Raw genomic sequence first — 20,564 nt, forward strand, 5'->3', positions numbered from 1 at the left:
GTTATCTAGCGTCAGTAGTGTTGTAATAATAATAGCATCTGAAAGAACGTAGAATAAATCTGTGCATACAGTGTTATGTACGCATTTGCAACAACAGGATGAGGGATAGAGTAAACATTCAGTCCTAGGTTTTGATTCAGAAATGGTATAAATACATTGTATTTGTTATAGTTTAAGAAAAGGATGCCTACGTCTACAAACCTTTTAAAGCCTGCGTTATTTTTAAAAATGTGTAAATTATAATTGAATGAAACAATAACTTCAAAACAGACTCTGGAGACTAGAAAATGTTGTATATTGTAAGAGCAAAGTTGAAAAAAATCAGTCTAAAATCTCCTAATACACTCAGTAGTTATAATGCTGTGAATGTTGTGCACCCCTGCTTTTGAGTTACTGGTGACCCTTAACTTTGCAAATACAAACACATGACCAATATACCAACAATACTTAAAGGAAAGAAAAAAGAGAAAACAGGAATAGGCGCTTTTTATCAACTATTTTCTGTTTTTTTATGTCTGAAAATATGTCTCTTTATTCATTTTTAGCTTTTGTGTAAACAGATATGTATCTATTCCTGTTTTCTCTTTTTTATTTCCTTTAAGTATTGTTGGTATATTGGTCATGTGTTTGTATTTGCATTTCTATTTATGATGTTTCTATGTTATACCTTGTTCTAATGGGGCTGCTTCTGTGATATCTATATCAAGGAATTGTTGAAATTGAACATATTTATCACTTTTTCTCTATATTGTCTCCTTTGATAAAATAAATCCTTTTAAATATACTCTGTGGGACAATAATGTGCATTATTATTCTTGGATGTATTACCTATATATGATTTAGGAGGGGTAGGTCTGTTTTTGTTTAGTGTATTCCCCTGCCCTCCTACCCCCCTATATTCTATATTCAGGGCCCCTCTGTTGTTTATAAACAGGGTGGGCCACTTAGACATCAAGAAATAAATGACCACGGGTGTATTGAGAGGGGTGATAAAATAGTGTTTAAAAGATGAGGGAAGGGTCCATTGTTAGCATATAATGATCTTTCTTCCTTCATCTTTTGAGGACCATTTCATCATCCCTCTCATTCCTCATATCTTGGCCATTTACGATCTGCCAGGGACTATCAAATCATATTTGCAGACCTTCATGCCATCCTAAAATCCCTTATATGTGAAACCTTCACCCAAACATTCACAAAAGAGGACTCTGTTTTCTGAATGTGTACTGATCACTTTATGCAAAACACACACTACACCACCAGCTCGACCTACACACACATGAAGCAACTTAGTGGACTTGTCTCATCACATTTAAAAAGCATACCTCAATATCTAACCTCTATTTGCCCACCTCCTCCTTATTGTGTCATCCTACACAAATTCAATTTTCAAAATATTTATTCAGATTTATAATAAAATACATAAAAGAATAAAAGCATTTAAAATACATTCTTTACATTACCCTTTTAAACAGAAGTGCGGTCATCAACTTTATATGACATATTCCATTGTGTAAAACAAACACGGGGGGTTATAAAACTTTAAAATTCTCATTATTAGAGTCAGTAACATTTTGTAAATGAGCACTCATTATAAAACAAAAGCTATATTTATAAATACAAGATTTCATAAAGATATAAAAGGAGCCGACAGCATTTTGTGAATGGGCACTCGCAGAGGTCAAGTCAACAGCATTTTGGAAACAGACATCATTTTAGGACAAAGCTGTAATTGTAGATAAAAGATTTCATAAAAAGCTCGTATGAGTAGCGAACAACGTTTTGTATACAGACACTCAGGATTATACAGCAGCTCTGGCCTGTATATAAAATACATCATAATCTGTTCTTACAAAAATCTAATGCGTGGCTCATTTGTTTTACATGGTGCTTGCAGTTTTATAATGAAATGTGACAGGCGAAGAAAAATTATGAGTTAACATTTACTATAAGGACTCAGTGTCATAGGCATATTTGATTAACCCCTTTCAATGCTCTCTCTCATAATTGTCTTTCCAGATGGTTTAGGGAATTCAGTCTCTTGATCGCAGGCTTAACATATGTCAATATTATTATAGCATATACAAATATTTTACAATTTACATATGAAACGAGAAACATCCTAATAATAAAGCTTCCGGTCTAAAACAGGATACAGAACTCCTTTTCTAATGTCCTTATAAAAACTGCAGAACATCATGAAGTGGAGTGTTGATTTGATAGTTCTCCTATCGCAGGGTCATTTGTGGTAGCTTTTAGTTTTCTGTCCATACTTCTGATTTAGGAAAAGTCACCACATAATGCAACAAACCTAACCGCTTTGTTGTTAGAATCTATTGTGCTCGTTTTTTATGGCAATGAGATAGCCCTGTGTTCCCAGTTGTATAGATCTTAAACAGTGTCTATTTACAGTTCGCTTATTCTTCTCTTTATGGGCTCTAGAAGCCTCTCTATTACGATTAAAGATTAGTTTCAGTTCCTTTTTGGTATATTGCAAGACACTACTTGGAGTCTTCATACTGACATCAATTTCTAGTAAGACTATTTATGTATGCTAGCCAGGGGTTTTTACCCCAGTGCTCTAATTTAAAGCACTCTTCTATTATATCCCTTGAAACGTTTGTGCCTTCTTTGCTCCAGATACTGTACCAACAAGTCACCGTGCTTAGCTGCATCATGCCTACTACAAACAGAACATCTAGTTCTCTGTGTGTAACCTAGATTGAGGTAGATTTGGGAACTGCGAGCAATCTAAGTAGTGAAGAGTTTTTCTGTGATTGTATTAGTGTGGTGTTTGAAATACCCCAAATTGCTACCTCATATGTGATCGCTGGTAAGGGTTTACTTCTATAAAGTTGTAGATTTCTCTAACCGGTTAAGTGACTATCTTTTTTTATGAATCTGAATAGGATCTCTGATGTTGTTACAAAGTTTAATTTTGCTGTTATAATTTGTGAGTCCCAGTTGCCTCCTGATGAAAATGAAATGCCCAAATAATTGAAGTTCTGTGTTTCAGCTAGTTTTTGGCCCTTTGCATATTGTGCTCTTGTCTTAACCTTCCCTGTTCCACAGTTCATAATAAATGTTTTCATAAAATTTAATCTTACGTCTCTCTCCTCCATGAAGTTGACAAAGTTGTTAATCATGTTTTCCTGTCCATTTGTTGTCCTAGACCGCAAAACCGCATCATCTGTATAGAGGAGGATAAAGGGCTGGATGAGTTCTGACTCAGCGTGCATTTGCTTTAAAATTTTGTAAGGCACTATCCACCCCATTTATATATATTGAAAAAAGAAACGGGGCAAGTACACAGCCTTGCTTGATAACCTTTGTCGCCTTAAATTTCTGAGTATATTCCCCGTTTATACCATATCATACTCGGATAGTAAGGGATTCATATGTCTGTGATAGAAATGATATTATATGGGCTGGTGCTCCCATTTCAGCCATAACATTGCATGATTTACCAGGCCAAAAGCACTGGTTAAGTCAGAAAAATAGAGGTAGACATGCCCTTGTTTGGGTACCATTTATTTACTGATTACGAGATTCAGACTAACGCATTGCTCTACCATTCCGATTTCTTTCCTAAAGCCATGCTGTAGAACTGTCAAGATCTGCTTTTCTTGTGCCCAGGTCTCTAGCCTTTTGAGGATAACTGCCCATTATTTTCTCAGATAAATCTAGCAAAGAAATTGGTCTGTAGCATTTTGCGTAAACTCCCTCATCCCCCTCAATCGCTGAAGTAATTTTAGCAAAAGCCACCAGCAATGTGTGCGGGCTAATGTCTTCTTTAGCGCAAGTTACAAAATCTACAAATTGCTCCTTAACTATTGTTTCCAGTAGCATAGTTTCATTGTCTTCAGCCAACTTAAGGCTATCCCTATTAGTTCCTGCAGTTTCAAAGTGGCCTACTAAAAAGGGTCCTTCCCTATGTTTAAGTTGAATATTTAGTGTGATTAATGAATGGTCACTAAAAGCAGTTGGTTCCACCACTAATTAATTAAAAAACTCCATTCCTTGGGCCATAATTTGGAAATGGTCAATAAATGAACAATGACCAATACCTTGTAAAGTTGGCACAGGTAATATATATCTCTTTGTATTGTTCTACTGGTTCCAAATTATATGTAACCAATAGGTTGGTCAGACTTTATCAATTCATGTCATGAGGAAGTGTGCCTGTCTATTCCCCTGAACATCCCTGTAACCACACAAAGAGCCAGGCGCATGTGAACAGTTACTTATGTTAAAATCATCTCCTCAGCCTCTTTGCTAGTAGCACATTTTCCCAATTTCTGATCTAGATCCAGAAAACTGCATGTCTTGCATTGGTATTGACATTATTATAAATATTAGCCAGTACAATGTTCAATTTTGAATCATTATGGTGATGAACTAACTGGGAATATGGTAATTCAATATCTTTTTGTAATTACTTTTACATGTGTTTGTGTTGAAATAATTGTCGGTCCTCCCTTTACCTGCCCACTAGTTGGAGTTTCTGGAGTAGCTAAGGTAATAAAACCATCTATATTAAAGCTTTCCACCTGCCAAGTTTATTGTAATCATATCACCTGTGTTGAATTTATCAAGCTCAACCAATCTACATTTGATCATGTATTCTTTATTCAAGCCACATTCCATGACTTAATGGGCAAAATATTACCAGGATCATTTGTTTTCTCTCCCTGTTTGAGTAAGTTTTGAGTTTAAAGCCACTGGGCAACCTTGAGGATCAATTAACCCATTTGTCTGCTCCTGTCAATCCTGGTCATTAAGGGTGGACATTGGGGCAAAATTGGTTAGCAGTGTTTACAGGGAGATAGTGGTTTTATGGAGAGGTGTAAAATCTATGTTGACAAAACCTGTAGTTTGAAATTGAGTGTTTGGGGTCTATAAAGAAAGCCCAGTGCTACCGCTGTAATCTTCCCAGACGTATTACTTGTATACTGAGACCTACAAAGTAGATCTTTTAATAGTGACCTGACAATTGTTGGGTGGCGAAAGTTTACTATGATGCCGTCTCCACATCATGTTTTTTCGCATACCCCACCAAATTCACTCTTCTTACCATGATTATCTCATGAAACAAGAAACGAGTATTACAAATTTGAGCTGACATCCAGTGGACTACTTTGTTTTTCAGGTCCATCCAGGTTTTAGTAGCATGTTGTTTTAATTTAGCAATGTCCTTCAAGATAATAACATGTGAGTGGCTTCAGGTAATAAATGAAAAGTGCTACAAAAAAGGGGGGAGGAACCAAGAGCTTTTTATATATGAGGTCCTGCACTGTGCTCCGAACGAAAAATTCACAATACCAGGAGTACAGTTCCTCTGGGCATGGACGGAGGGTAGGCAGGTGGGAGAGAAATTTGTCTCTATATAGTGCCCTCACACACCTAGCAAGGTGTCATGCTTCATCATAGGGCTGTGCTCCTCGTCGGGCCGGTGAGGCAATGCCCGACGGGCTCCCGCGAAGGGGCTCTTTCTCGGAGATCTTTTTAGAGACAGCCGTATGGGTGCGTGGGGGTAAGTGCAACAAGTGTAGTGAGAAAAAAGTGGGGTGGGTTAAAATAGGTCTGGTATTGCCGGACGAGGAACAATTTTATTCTGGTGGTATACCAGCCTAATTAAAAAAGGTGACTCCCATGGGGATTATGATGCTCCCCTGGGCAGTAAGAAGGTCGACATGTTTCTTGCCGTATGCCCAGTACGGGTCGGTGGCAATTCTTCAGGACCAGGTGATGACAGTGTTTGGAAAAATTAATTAATCTCTACTACATGGTAGGTGATAGTAAAATTAGTACTTCACCGGGTGCATCCATAGGTTCCCACGGGGGGCGGGGATGGACCGACTGTTGTGACACCTAAAAAGGGAAGAAAAGGTACAACACATAGGAACAATAAGAACAATATCAGCATACGAATTTTTAGTGCTGATTGGTATCAGTGAGTGCCCGTGCAGCAGTGAGGTTCAAAGTTGAACTTGCTACGAAAGATTTACCGTAGTGGTCGGTTTTGCACAATACTAAGGTGAGATCATGGTATAGATTGACATGCTATAACGTTAACTGCCAAGTAATGTGGACAATTTCAAGGCGGACTGATAATGCGGTTACGTAACGATATGTGCCAAATATTGTGGACTAATTCATAACGGACTGACAATGCTAAAAAGAAACGTTACGTGCCAAGTGTTGTGGACTATTTCATGGCAGACTGTGTAACAAAGTGCCGCGATAAGTGATCGGGCGAAAAAAGGGGACCGGGTGCAGTGGCGGACAGTCGTTCCCAAGACTAAGTCGCTAGGTGTCAAAACTTAGTACACAGGACTCTCTCGCATAGAGCCGCAATAGAGTGTCAGGCTGGCCAAGTGCTCGGGCAGGTAGTGGTTAACCGACATGTTGAATAAAAGGGCTCACTCCCATGCAAATAGCAAGTCATGAGCAATTACAAACATGGTACGAGAGGTGGGCACGAGAGAGCAGCAAAATCCACGAGGGAAGACTCACCCCCTGGGGGACAGCAATTGGCTGTACGGGTTCGCCTCAAGGCCAGTAAAACGGGGCTCGCCCTGTAAATAAAAATGCCTATGAATATCAAGCATTCGCCGTTACGGGAGTATCGGCGTCAGTTGCATCGTACTCACAGTTTTGGGCGTGCTCACAGCCATGATCCTATCGTGGCTTGGGCTTCCGTGACTGAGACAAGGAAGAGAGTTCAAAATAAAGGAAGTTGTCACACGCTACTGGAACGACAACTAGACCGCGGATTGGCGCGGCCATCTTGGAAGTGTGGCAAAACTTTATTGAATGGGCGGTGCGGGAACAATTGCAATATTCTATCCCTAAATGGGAACGTATTAGCGTTATAAAAGGGCATCAAGGTGGTGATTCGCCAGGGGACATTGTTTTAAAACGAATAGACCGAAAAATAGGCCAGAATGGACATACAGGCAGTGTTGGAGTACCACTGCGATAATCGATGTGGGTTACGGCCCCGGGGGGGAAAAAAGAAAATAATTATTTTAATCAAATTGTGGGATACATCATGAGTTGTGGTTTGCCTTATGAGTGTGAAAAGGCATATGTCAAAGTGTGTTATAGTTCTTCGTGTCCCATCAACTGATAAAGTAAGGTCATAGCTTTAGAGCGGACCAGAAGGAAATGTTTTCACTGAAAGTTCACCTCGTAAGCATGACTTGGGTTAGGTGTTATTGAGAGTGGCCCATGGTATATCGTCGTTGAGGCCAAGTGTATTACTGGAGATCCTGAAAATCCACTGTTGTTCCTTTCGGAACAAGGCCTCCTTATTAATTGCAGGAAAGGTCTGTAAAACTGTCCACGTAAGGTCGTTGGCCGTGTGGTTGTTTTCCAAAAAATGGGTGCACATTTTGGTGTTTGCTTTTTTACACCTGATATTGCTCCGGTGTTCGGAAATTCTGATCTTGACTGATCGTGTCGTCATCCCCACGTACATCAGATCGCATGGGCACTGAATCAAATAGATGCAGTTGCGTGTATTGCAATTAGTAGGAGTCTTTTGTTGCCAAGTAAGGGATTCCGAAAGTTTGATGCTCCTACTTACTTTTGTCAGAGCACATGCCGTACATTGTCCACATGGATGATGGCCCGTAATTTTTTAGCCATTTCACCAACTCCGCCCTACCACCCCTGCTCAGAGGCAGCCGCCACTAGAACAGATGTTGCCATTTAGAGGGTGTGCTAAAAACAAAATGGAAGGGTTGAGGCTTTGAGTGACCTTTAGTGAAAATGAGTATGTGGTTATTTTGGAATAGTGAGGGTGAGAGTTGGGTGAGGATGTGTCGAGAAAGCAGCAGGGTAAGGATGCTTTGATTGTTACTGTATTGCTAGCATCTTCACATGCACACCAGATCCAATCATGGGAGAGGAGGTGTCTCAAGGTGGGATGCCAGTGGATGGTTTTGGTATACCAAGGCTGTTAGGTCAAGTCTTTCATTTGCTTTCTTGATAAGGATTCCCACTCCACAAAGGAAAGTAACTGTTTGCCAGTCATTATTTCAAGCTTATTTTTACCCAGAGCATCTCTTCCTTCAGTTATTGATGTAAATGTTTTTTGCTTCTGTCACTATATCAGTTCCAGCATGTAGTGCTAACATAATATCATGGGAAGAAATTCGAGGATCACAATATCGAGAAGGTAAGGGTAGATAGGGTAGTATAGATGTTTTTATTCTTACTTCCACATCTACATACCTTGAAGTTATACATTGTCACGGTACAGATAAATGGAGCTAAGTAGATGAGACTTACACTTACTCGTTGCAATCTCGGTCCTCACTATTTCGATAATGTTCATATGGTAACGCAATATTCTGGGAACCATATTCTGTTGGAATATCAAAAATTTTGTTTAACTTTACCTTAAATGAGCGCTCATTAACAGCTGAAACCCAGCGAGTATAACTTCATCAAAAACTCAGTGAAATGCTGAAAATAGTTAAGCACTTAGAGCGGAATTCTTCTTTAAACCAATGAGTAAAAAAAAATCTCAAATTTGGCAGCTATGGTTAGTGATTTAATTTTTTTATATATTTAGTTGTGTTTACTATATATGGCACACTTTTGTAAGTAGCTGGCATCCAGGCTCTATGTTCAACTGGTAAGACTGAATTAAGGCTCAACTTAAGTTAGTTCAAGTTGCGTAATGCAATGTGCATGTGAAAACCTATTCCGGTGCTCTTTGGGGCTCCGCTTCACTACGGTTGAGGAAATGCCATCTGCTCCTGGTAGAGCTTTCTATTGCTTTTGTGTGTGATAGTGTTGGCTTGTTACACTCCAGCCCCCGGCAGTCCCTTAAACATTTCCTTTAATTTGTGTAACTCGCCGTGTTTAGTAACATCATTTCATGTCTTCTTATGAACTTCACTGGTTCTAATAAAACAAGGTAGTGAGCTGGAAATCCCTGAAGTTTAGCTAAAAACAAAGCCCTAGGCAAGCTTTAACCGATATAAAATCTGCTCTATAAATATTGCTGAGGCTAACTTTGCAGGTTTATTGTAAGTCCTTTTCAAAAACCAAATGTGGGTATAAAATACTTCAACCCTAAACCATATGAAGCAATTGTTTGCCAATAATTCTATTGGCAAACGCTTAGAGAAAAATGTTCTATTGTATGATGAATCTCAACTTTTTCCTGTGGTTTCTAGGTTTGCTTCTCCAGTTGAAGCTTTTTTTTTCCGGTTGGTTTTCTTAGACATGAGACAGAGGGAATTTAATATATATATATATATATATATATATATATATATATATATTACCTACTGGCGGTCGCCAGTAGGTAGTTATAGTTAGGACCCCTTTTCCATAGGAAATCCGCAACATTCTATTTTGAATAACTTTGGCGCCGGTCGATGAATCCTCGCGAATTTCTCAAAATAGGTGGGGTGCTACGCTCCGCTCCTACCCTGAAAGTCTCGGGGGGATTCGTCAAGCGGGGGCTGAGATAAAAGGGGGGTCCCAAAACACGTTTTTCCCATGCATTTTTCCATAGGACCTTTAGACAGAGCTACAGCCCGAACGGCTGAACAGAATTACTAGAAATTTGGCAGAGAGGTAGTCCCTATGTCAAGGAAGTGCCTTTTGTAGGTTTGGTGTAAATCTGTTCAGTAGATTCTGAGAAAATAGCCTTTAAATCAATATATATATCTGAGCCCGCTTACGGTACGCTTACGGTACGCTTACCGTACGCGTACGGTGGCGTGCGCGAGCGCGATTCTGATTGGCTCTTAGATCTTAGTAAACATTCGAATCGGCCGAAACCAGGAAGCGGCGTCCGCCATTTTGTCTCTCGCACTGAGTGTTATTTATCAAACATGATGCCCAAAAACATGTTACGGGGCTGTTTTGACAACTCCCTCCCACATAGTCATGTTGAGGGAGTCCCCAAACATCCCCCAAGAGCAAAAACGGTTTTATTTTTTTTTCGGCAATTTCGCCGAGTACGCTTACCGTACGCTTACCGTAAGCGTACGGTAAAAAATAGAAATAAAAAAAACACTATCCACACTTACCCCACCCCCTGTGCTTTTGGTGGCCGTAGGCCACCAAATGTACAGGGCTTTTTACATCAGTAAAAAAACTATATTTTGGCAACATGAAATTATAAAATCGAAATAAAAAAAACACTATCCACATTGACCCCACCCCCTGTGCTTTTGGTGGCCGAAGGCCACCAAATGTACAGGGCTTATTAAAGTTGATAAAAACCGTGCACGGAACGCACTGCGTTAAGTGGGCGCGCACGCCTCGAATGGCGTAAAGTAACTTAGCATTTAAAAAACCGTACAAATTCACTGAAAAAACCATAGGTTTCACACACGTTATAGTTAGGAATTAGCATTTAAAAAACCTTGCAAATTCACTGAAAAAACCATAGGTTTCACACATGTTATAGTTAGCGGAAATTTTACTGATAAAAAACCAATGAAATTGCCCCGTTATAGTTAGTGCTGGCAACTATAACTCACGCGACCGCAATCTTCTGCTGATGACATATGTGTCTTTATAAAAAAAAATATTTGTAATATATGTATAGCTAAAAATGTATGGAAGAAGACATGGGCAAATAAGTGTCTAAATACAGTATTAGCATCAGCAGAGGATTGCGGTCGCGTGAGTTATAGTTGCCAGCACTAACTATAACGGGGCAATTTCATTGGTTTTTTATCAGTAAAATTTCCGCTAACTATAACATGTGTGAAACCTATGGTTTTTTCAGTGAATATATATATATATATATATATATATATATATATATATATACATATATATATATATATATATATATATATATATATATATATATATATATATATATATATATATATATATATATATATATATCCAACCCATTTGAAGTAGAACCACACAAAGGTAATTTGCGCTCGCATTTATTTGTTAGACAGCCTGCCAGCAGGAACCATCAGAGGACAGCAAAGTTCAATAGTTTCTACGCCAGACGCGTTTCAGGGGTAAACCTTTCTTCAGTGGCGTTTGTTGCTGAATGACTGGAAATGCAGCTGAGAGCACAACTTCAATTTACATCACCTGCCCCGGTGGGCGTGCCCTTCCACACGGCCTTGTGGGTGATGTAGTGCTTTCGTGGTTATCCCAAGTGGGTGCATAGTCACAGTCCAATTGCAAAATATTTGACACATGTCCAAGGCGGGACCTGCCCCGCTTTGTGGCTGCCAACCGGAGCTTCGAACCAGCTCCCTCCCTGTAAGGGCTCCAGCTCGCCTTCGTTCAATTGTGGCAGCGCCAGCGTGGTGCTGCCAGAGACCCGCACGCAGCGGTGGGCTCCTCTTCGCGACCGGGTAAGGGCCGCCTTTAAATCCAAAGCACAGGAAACCCATTTGAAGTAGAGCCACACGAAGGTAATTTGCGCTCGCATTTATTTGTTAGACAGCCTGCCAGCAGGAACCATCAGAGGACAGCAAAGTTCAATAGTTTCTACGCCAGACGCGTTTCAGGGGTAAACCTTTCTTCAGTGGCGTTTGTTGCTGAATGACTGGAAATGCAGCTGAGAGCACAACTTCAATTTACATCACCTGCCCCGGTGGGCGTGCCCTTCCACACGGCCTTGTGGGTGATGTAGTGCTTTCGTGGTTATCCCAAGTGGGTGCATAGTCACAGTCCAATTGCAAAATATTTGACACATGTCCAAGGCGGGACCTGCCCCGCTTTGTGGCTGCCAACCGGAGCTTCGAACCAGCTCCCTCCCTGTAAGGGCTCCAGCTCGCCTTCGTTCAATTGTGGCAGCGCCAGCGTGGTGCTGCCAGAGACCCGCACGCAGCGGTGGGCTCCTCTTCGCGACCGGGTAAGGGCCGCCTTTAAATCCAAAGCACAGGAAACCCATTTGAAGTAGAGCCACACAAAGGTAATTTGCGCTGTGTCAAATATTTTGCAATTGGACTGTGACTATGCACCCACTTGGGATAACCACGAAAGCACTACATCACCCACAAGGCCGTGTGGAAGGGCACGCCCACCGGGGCAGGTGATGTAAATTGAAGTTGTGCTCTCAGCTGCATTTCCAGTCATTCAGCAACAAACGCCACTGAAGAAAGGTTTACCCCTGAAACGCGTCTGGCGTAGAAACTATTGAACTTTGCTGTCCTCTGATGGTTCCTGCTGGCAGGCTGTCTAACAAATAAATGCGAGCGCAAATTACCTTCGTGTGGCTCTACTTCAAATGGGTTTCCTGTGCTTTGGATTTAAAGGCGGCCCTTACCCGTTCGCGAAGAGGAGCCCACCGCTGCGTGCGGGTCTCTGGCAGCACCACGCTGGCGCTGCCACAATTGAACGAAGGCGAGCTGGAGCCCTTACAGGGAGGGAGCTGGTTCGAAGCTCCGGTTGGCAGCCACAAAGTTGGGCAGGTCCCGCCTTGGACATGTGTCAAATATTTTGCAATTGGACTGTGACTATGCACCCACTTGGGATAACCACGAAAGCACTACATCATCCACAAGGCCGTGTGGAAGGGCACGCCCACCGGGGCAGGTGATGTAAATTGAAGTTGTGCTCTCAGCTGCATTTCCAGTCATTCAGCAACAAACGCCACTGAAGAAAGGTTTACCCCTGAAACGCGTCTGGCGTAGACACTATTGAACTTTGCTGTCCTCTGATGGTTCCTGCTGGCAGGCTGTCTAACAAATAAATGCGAGCGCAAATTACCTTCGTGTGGTTCTACTTCAAATGGGTTTCCTGTGCTTTGGATTTAAAGGCGGCCCTTACCCGGTCGCGAAGAGGAGCTCACCGCTGCGTGCGGGTCTCTGGCAGCACCACGCTGGCGCTGCCACAATTGAACGAAGGCGAGCTGGAGCCCTTACAGGGAGGGAGCTGGTTCGAAGCTCCGGTTGGCAGCCACAAAGCGGGGCAGGTCCCGCCTTGGACATGTGTCAAATATTTTGCAATTGGACTGTGACTATGCACCCACTTGGGATAACCACGAAAGCACTACATCACCCACAAGGCCGTGTGGAAGGGCACGCCCACCGGAGCAGGTGATGTAAATTGAAGTTGTGCTCTCAGCTGCATTTCCAGTCATTCAGCAACAAACGCCACTGAAAAAAAGGTTTACCCCTGAAACGCGTCTGGCGTAGAAACTATTGAACTTTGCTGTCCTCTGATGGTTCCTGCTGGCAGGCTGTCTAACAAATAAATGCGAGCGCAAATTACCTTCGTGTGGCTCTACTTCAAATGGGTTTCCTGTGCTTTGGATTTAAAGGCGGCCCTTACCCGGTCGCGAAGAGGAGCCCACCGCTGCGTGCGGGTCTCTGGCAGCACCACGCTGGCGCTGCCACAATTGAACGAAGGCGAGCTGGAGCCCTTACAGGGAGGGAGCTGGTTCGAAGCTCCGGTTGGCAGCCACAAAGCGGGGCAGGTCCCGCCTTGGACATGTGTCAAATATTTTGCAATTGGACTGTGACTATGCACCCACTTGGGATAACCACGAAAGCACTACATCACCCACAAGGCCGTGTGGAAGGGCACGCCCACCGGGGCAGGTGATGTAAATCGAAGTTGTGCTCTCAGCTGCATTTCCAGTCATTCAGCAACAAACGCCACTGAAGAAAGGTTTACCCCTGAAACGCGTCTGGCGTAGAAACTATTGAACTTTGCTGTCCTCTGATGGTTCCTGATGGCAGGCTGTCTAACAAATAAATGCGAGCGCAAATTACCTTCGTGTGGTTCTACTTCAAATGGGTTTCCTGTGCTTTGGATTTAAAGGCGGCCCTTACCCGGTCGCGAAGAGGAGCTCACCGCTGCGTGCGGGTCTCTAACAGCACCACGCTGGCGCTGCCACAATTGAACGAAGGCGAGCTGGAGCCCTTACAGGGAGGGAGCTGGTTCGAAGCTCCGGTTGGCAGCCACAAAGCGGGGCAGGTCCCGCCTTGGACATGTGTCAAATATTTTGCAATTGGACTGTGACTATGCACCCACTTGGGATAACCACGAAAGCACTACATCACCCACAAGGCCGTGTGGAAGGGCACGCCCACCGGGGCCGGTGATGTAAATTGAAGTTGTGCTCTCAGCTGCATTTCCAGTCATTCAGCAACAAACGCCACTGAAAAAAAGGTTTACCCCTGAAACGCGTCTGGCGTAGAAACTATTGAACTTTGCTGTCCTCTGATGGTTCCTGCTGGCAGGCTGTCTAACAAATAAATGCGAGCGCAAATTACCTTCGTGTGGCTCTACTTCAAATGGGTTTCCTGTGCTTTGGATTTAAAGGCGGCCCTTACCCGGTCGCGAAGAGGAGCCCACCGCTGCGTGCGGGTCTCTGGCAGCACCACGCTGGTGCTGCCACAATTGAACAAAGGCGAGCTGGAGCCCTTACAGGGAGGGAGCTGGTTCGAAGCTCCGGTTGGCAGCCACAAAGCGGGGCAGGTCCCGCCTTGGACATGTGTCAAATATTTTGCAATTGGACTGTGACTATGCACCCACTTGGGATAACCACGAAAGCACTACATCACCCACAAGGCCGTGTGGAAGGGCACGCCCACCGGGGCAGGTGATGTAAATTGAAGTTGTGCTCTCAGCTGCATTTCCAGTCATTCAGCAACAAACGCCACTGAAGAAAGGTTTACCCCTGAAACGCGTCTGGCGTAGAAACTATTGAACTTTGCTGTCCTCTGATGGTTCCTGCTGGCAGGCTGTCTAACAAATAAATGCGAGCGCAAATTACCTTCGTGTGGCTCTACTTCAAATGGGTTTCCTGTGCTTTGGATTTAAAGGCGGCCCTTACCCGGTCGCGAAGAGGAGCCCACCGCTGCGTGCGGGTCTCTGGCAGCACCACGCTGGCGCTGCCACAATTGAACGAAGGCGAGCTGGAGCCCTTACAGGGAGGGAGCTGGTTCGAAGCTCCGGTTGGCAGCCACAAAGCGGGGCAGGTCCCGCCTTGGACATGTGTCAAATATTTTGCAATTGGACTGTGACTATGCACCCACTTGGGATAACCATGAAAGCACTACATCACCCACAAGGCCGTGTGGAAGGGCACGCCCACCGGGGCAGGTGATGTAAATTGAAGTTGTGCTCTCAGCTGCATTTCCAGTCATTCAGCAACAAACGCCACTGAAGAAAGGTTTACCCCTGAAACACGTCTGGCGTAGAAACTATTGAACTTTGCTGTCCTCTGATGGTTCCTGCTGGCAGGCTGTCTAACAAATAAATGCGAGCGCAAATTACCTTCGTGTGGCTCTACTTCAAATGGGTTTCCTGTGCTTTGGATATATATATATGTGTGTGATCAAGGGCACTCAGTGCTCGAAACGCGTCGCAGAGGGAGTTAAATGAAATAAAATCTTCCTGCCTGAGCCGTGAGGGTCCGTTTCTCCTTTTTTCGCGAGTGGAAGCAGAAACTTCGTGAGAGTGTGGAGACTGTACTATTTATATATATATATATATATATATATATATATATATATATATATATATATATATATATATATATATATATATATATATGTATATATATTATCTACTGGCGATCGCCAGAAGATAGTTATAGTTACAACCTAGTTTCCATAGGAAATCTCAAAATTCTATTTTGAATAACTTTGGCGCCGGTTGACGAATTCTCGCGAAATTTTCTAAACAAATGGGGCGCTCCGTTCAGCTCCTACCCTGAAAGTCTCGGGGTGATTCGTCAAGCGGGGGCCGAGAAAAAGGGGGGTCCCAAAACGCGTTTTCCCCATGCATTTTTCCATATCACCTTTAGTGAAGGTACAGCCCGAACGGCTGAACAGAATTACGTGAAATTTGGCAGAGAGGTAGCCATAAGGTCAAGGAAGTGCCTTTTGAAGGACTCGTGTAAATCTGTTCAGTATTTCCTGAGAAAATAGCATTTAAAAGCATATAAATATCTATACACGCGCACCGTGCGCGCACTGTTCGCGCACCCTGCCGTGCGCGAGCGCAATTCTGATTGGTTGTTAGATGTCGGTAAACATTCGAATCGGTCAAAACCAGGAAGTATCGGCCGCCATTTTGTCTCTCGCCGTCTGAGGGGGTGAAAAACAAAGGTGGAGAACGTGAAAAGGGGGCAGGGTGGACAGTTCCTGACCCCCTAGCCTTTGTCAGGGGGTCCCAGAAGGACCCCCAAGGGCAAAAAAAAGATTTTTTTTTTTTTCGAAATATCGCGGAGTGTGCGCACTGTGCGCGCACGCTGAAAAAACACACGTAAAAAATTGTTTTACATTTTTAACGGAAAATTAAGCGAGGTTCGTGCACCGTGCGCGCACGCTAAAGATCCCATAAAAAAATAAAAAATACATACATAAATTAGCATTTAAAAAACCTTTGAAATTCACTGAAAAAACCATAGGTTTCACACACGTTATAGTTACGAATTAGCATTTAAAAAACCTTGCAAATTCACTTAAAAAACCATAGGTTTCACACATGTTATAGTTAGCTGGACATTTCACTCGTAAAAAACCAATGAAATTCCCCCGTTATAGTTAGTGCAGGCAACTATAACTCACGCGACCGCAATCCTCTGCTGATGACGTCAGATATTACATCACTGATGACATATGTGTCTTTCTGAAAAATAAATATTTGTAATATATGTATAGCTAAAGATTAATGGAAGAAGACATGGGTAAATAAGTGTCTAAATACAGTGATGTAATATCTGACGTCATCAGCAGAGGATTGCGGTCGCGTGAGTTATAGTTGCCTGCACTAACTATAACGGTGGAATTTCATTGGTTTTATACGAGTGAAATGTCCAGCTAACTATAACATGTGTGAAACCTATGGTTTTTAAAGTGAATATATATATATATATCGCATATCTGTTAGATACCAGATCGAAACAATACATAGAGAAAATGTTATTTTTTGCTTTACAAGTGAACAAAGCACATCACTTTACTTCTGCGTCAGTTACAGAGCATCGTCCCTGAATAGCATTCATATGCATCTAGGCACATAATATAATAACTGTTAAAGAAACGTTTATTTTGATAGCAAACATTTTAAAGTGTATTTAATGTGTCACTTTTCATTCACAGGTACTCATTTTAACCATGCAAGCATCGTTTCCCAAAGTCTTAAGATTCTGTTGCTGTGCTGGTATGATCTACCTTGGTTACACATTCTGCGGATGGATTGTTCTGGGCCCTTATCATGAAAAAGTATGTTAGTTTTTGGTCTCGAACTAGATCTTAAATGTTACTGAGAATGTCAACACATGTTAAGTGCGCAGTAAGCAAATGCCTTACAGATTACGGCAGTAACCTAGCCATATTAGTTTCTGCTGTTAAAGTTTAGGAGATTTCGATATTTTCTCCTCGGAAATTAAGATGCAATTAATATTGTCCATGAGGCAAAAACTAGGGAACACTTAAATAGCAAACTGTAGTGTAGAGTTTTGTCAACCAATATTTATATTGGTTCCGCTTGCCAAACAAAAACAAGCTTTAAATTGTCAACATAATACTGGACTTGCCTGTTTTTCATTGGATGTTGACCTTTGAGCAGATCATTCAGCCAAGATCCTTCCATTCCTCTGGCAACTACTCAAACTTCATTTGGATTAAGGAAAATGTATGAAATGCAAATAAACCACAAAATGCATGGAAAGAAAGAGTAGAGGTCAATTAGAATCATAGGACTGTGGAGCATGCTCTCTAGCCTAAAAGGCATCATTCACATCCACCTTGACCATGGTAGTAGAGGTATAAATCCCCACCTACGCATGCACCATCAGCAAGTGGGTGAAGCCTTTATCATGGAACCAGGCGGTTCAGAAGAGCAAGCTACATGACACCAAAGACATTATAGGAGCAGAAGAAACAAAGCAGATTGGATATTCTTTTACTGTCATGCCAGCTCAGAGAGTAGAAGTACATAAATGAAAAGGGAATAAGTAAAAACAGTAGTATGAAAATAACTTAACAGAGAGCAAAAGCACATAGAGAAGCAATAATTAATTAAAATAATTGACCATTGAGGTCAGGACCCCAAAATATAAGGAAACAAAAAAGATGGGAGGCTATGTAAAAAGATGAAACAGCCCAGTGTCCTGGAATCTGACAGAGTTCAATTTTTGAAAGTTGTGCGCTCAGTGAGGGGCACAAACTACACCCGTATATTAACATTTGAAGGGCAGGGTAATCAGTGCTTTTGGAAGCTGTGCAGAGTTTTGTCCTAATAGCCATCAAATAATTTCTTTGGAAAGATTGCACATTACTTCAGTTTTTCATGCATTAGGGAATGAAGTTGAGATTTACATTACTTTAGCAGATGTTGAAATAAAATGCAGGCAAAAGAACATGAATTGTTTATTCGTACAAAAACAATCCCCTCAATGCTGCTTTTAAATATAAATAAATAAAATAAGTGCTGAACCTAATGTTTTTTTAGGAGCCCACCAACAACTCTATTGAACGGGTGGGGTTGCAAAGTCCTGAAGCTGTGTAACTTTGTTTTAAATTAATGTCTTTCTCTTCCCACCTACACGTCATGTCTCTTTATCTCACTCTTCCAGGTTCTTTTTCCTTCCCTCATTTCTGTGCTACTGTTTTCATAACTTCCTCTTCCTACTCTTTTATTTCTATTCTACCTACCTTTCTTTCTCCTGCTCTGGGTCAAAGTCACATGATGAAAAATAAGACTGTCCACAAACATGTGCCAGCCCTATCAAATGCAATCAAGTACACAATATTAAGCACTGATGTCCCGGTTTTATTTATAAGTAACTTTTCATCATTCTGTCTTTACTATGCTAATGCTTTATTTTGTTCCTTTTCTTTTTAGTTTGAAGATCTAAACACTGTAGCAGAATGTTTATTTTCTTTGGTTAATGGAGATGATATGTTTGCCACGTTTGCCCAAATTCAACAAAAAAGTACCTTGGTTTGGCTGTTCAGCCGATTATATTTGTTTTCTTTCATTAGTCTTTTTATCTACATGATTCTCAGTCTGTTTATTGCACTTATCACGGACTCCTACGAAACCATTAAGGTAAGCGCTCCTCTTGTGTGGGAGATGTTATTCTAATACATTGTATTTTGTTTAGTATTTAGGCTGTGTTGTACAGTGTTAACTATTCTTGGTGAGATGATTAGAAAGGGCTCAAAATGTATCTCGTCTAGGCTCGATTGTCTACCTTAAGGATGTTAATGTGCACATTTGTTACACAGAACTACACATTAACAAATATTCTCAGGTTGATGAACACTTATAAATGTATAGATTAACTCTGTCACCTTACATTAATTTATGGAAATTCTCGCATGGCCACATATAACTTTTACTTTTATTTACAATTTTCATATCTCTGACATATTCACAGGGGCTGAGGGCGCTTCACATAGAACAAGTACTATAGAGTAAAGTTAGAGCGAAATAAAGGAGAGAAAGAGTAAGAGTTAAGTAGATGTTCTGAAGGACAGTGTGTTAGTGTTGGGACATAGTTCAATTATGGAAACAAGTACAAATACATTAATTATGAAACCTTGTTAATATACAGACAAAAGATATACAAAAATCAACATTTTAATTGGAAGCTTGGAACTTTTAAAAATGTGGAATTATTTTTAAACAACAAAGTAATATGATAGACTGCAGCACGCTACTTTTTTTTCCTCCTAATGTATGCTCTGTTTGTCAGTGCATACTTGTGCTTTAATTATCCACAGTACTGTTCGCTTTACTTGATCTGTTCCCACAAATCAAGTTAATTTTAGCCTCCAATTTCAAATTCCTTCACATTTACAGAACACATCAAAGTTTTAAATTTATCTTTTTGATGTATATATACTTTGTTAATCTGCTAACTTTATTTCATTTTTTAAACATTCACGGACCCTTTGACCATTGGTCCACAGGTTATGAACCACTGCTGTAGTTGGTTCCAGAGACTTAGTAAATTGCAACACAAGAAATGATTCATTGTCTTGAATTTATTTTGCTTTTGGACGTTCCAGGAGAAAGAAAATGTACTTCTGGAATCTGTTTGCCTCCCTATTAGACAAAGTTTATTGTTAAGATAGCTGGGATGCTAAAATGGGTGGCTTTTTGAATGATTTATGCAATTTTGAAGTAGACCATGCCCCAAGGAGTAGCCATCAGAGGTTACTTGGAATGGGAGTGATGAGTTCAGATTTCCTAGCTCCTTTAACAAGCTGAGCAGCTGTATAAGAAAGGGATGGCTTTGATATTGACTACAGTCCACAGGGGTGCACTAGATGATATAGCACTACTGCTTGTAGTTGGGAAAAGGTTAGTGAATCTACAATAGACTCGAAGTCCCAACTTAACCATCTGTCTGAACTTCAAAATATTCTATTTTCGCAGCTAGTCTGTGAGAAGCCGGGTCAGTATATGGTGCTCACACATGTAAGTGTAGGAACCCTGCACTAACCCAGGCGACCCTTATGGTGATTTTAGGGGTTTAGATAACCATGGAAAGCTCTCTCAGGGTAGCTGTGGAGAGCAGCCTTCAGGCTTAATCTAGGAGGAGTGGAAAGCAGCTCGGTTCGCCAGTATCTAATCTTTCA

The 20,564-nt window shown here is 41.6% G+C and overlaps 1 protein-coding gene across 1 annotated transcript in view; it reads left to right on the forward strand.

Moving 5' to 3' along the window:
• The window catches only part of MCOLN2 (mucolipin TRP cation channel 2), a 320,208-nt gene that overhangs the window by 217,873 nt on the left and 81,771 nt on the right, over positions 1-20,564 (forward strand). Inside the window, exons 11-12 of the mRNA XM_085602080.1 lie at positions 17,073-17,195; positions 18,820-19,026. Of these exons, the coding sequence (XP_085458206.1) occupies positions 17,073-17,195; positions 18,820-19,026 (330 nt within the window). The remainder of the gene's footprint in view (positions 1-17,072; positions 17,196-18,819; positions 19,027-20,564) is intronic.

Source organism: Triturus cristatus, chromosome 4_2 (assembly GCF_964204655.1).
Source record: "Triturus cristatus chromosome 4_2, aTriCri1.1, whole genome shotgun sequence".
In the NCBI taxonomy this organism is placed as follows: domain Eukaryota; kingdom Metazoa; phylum Chordata; class Amphibia; order Caudata; family Salamandridae; genus Triturus; species Triturus cristatus.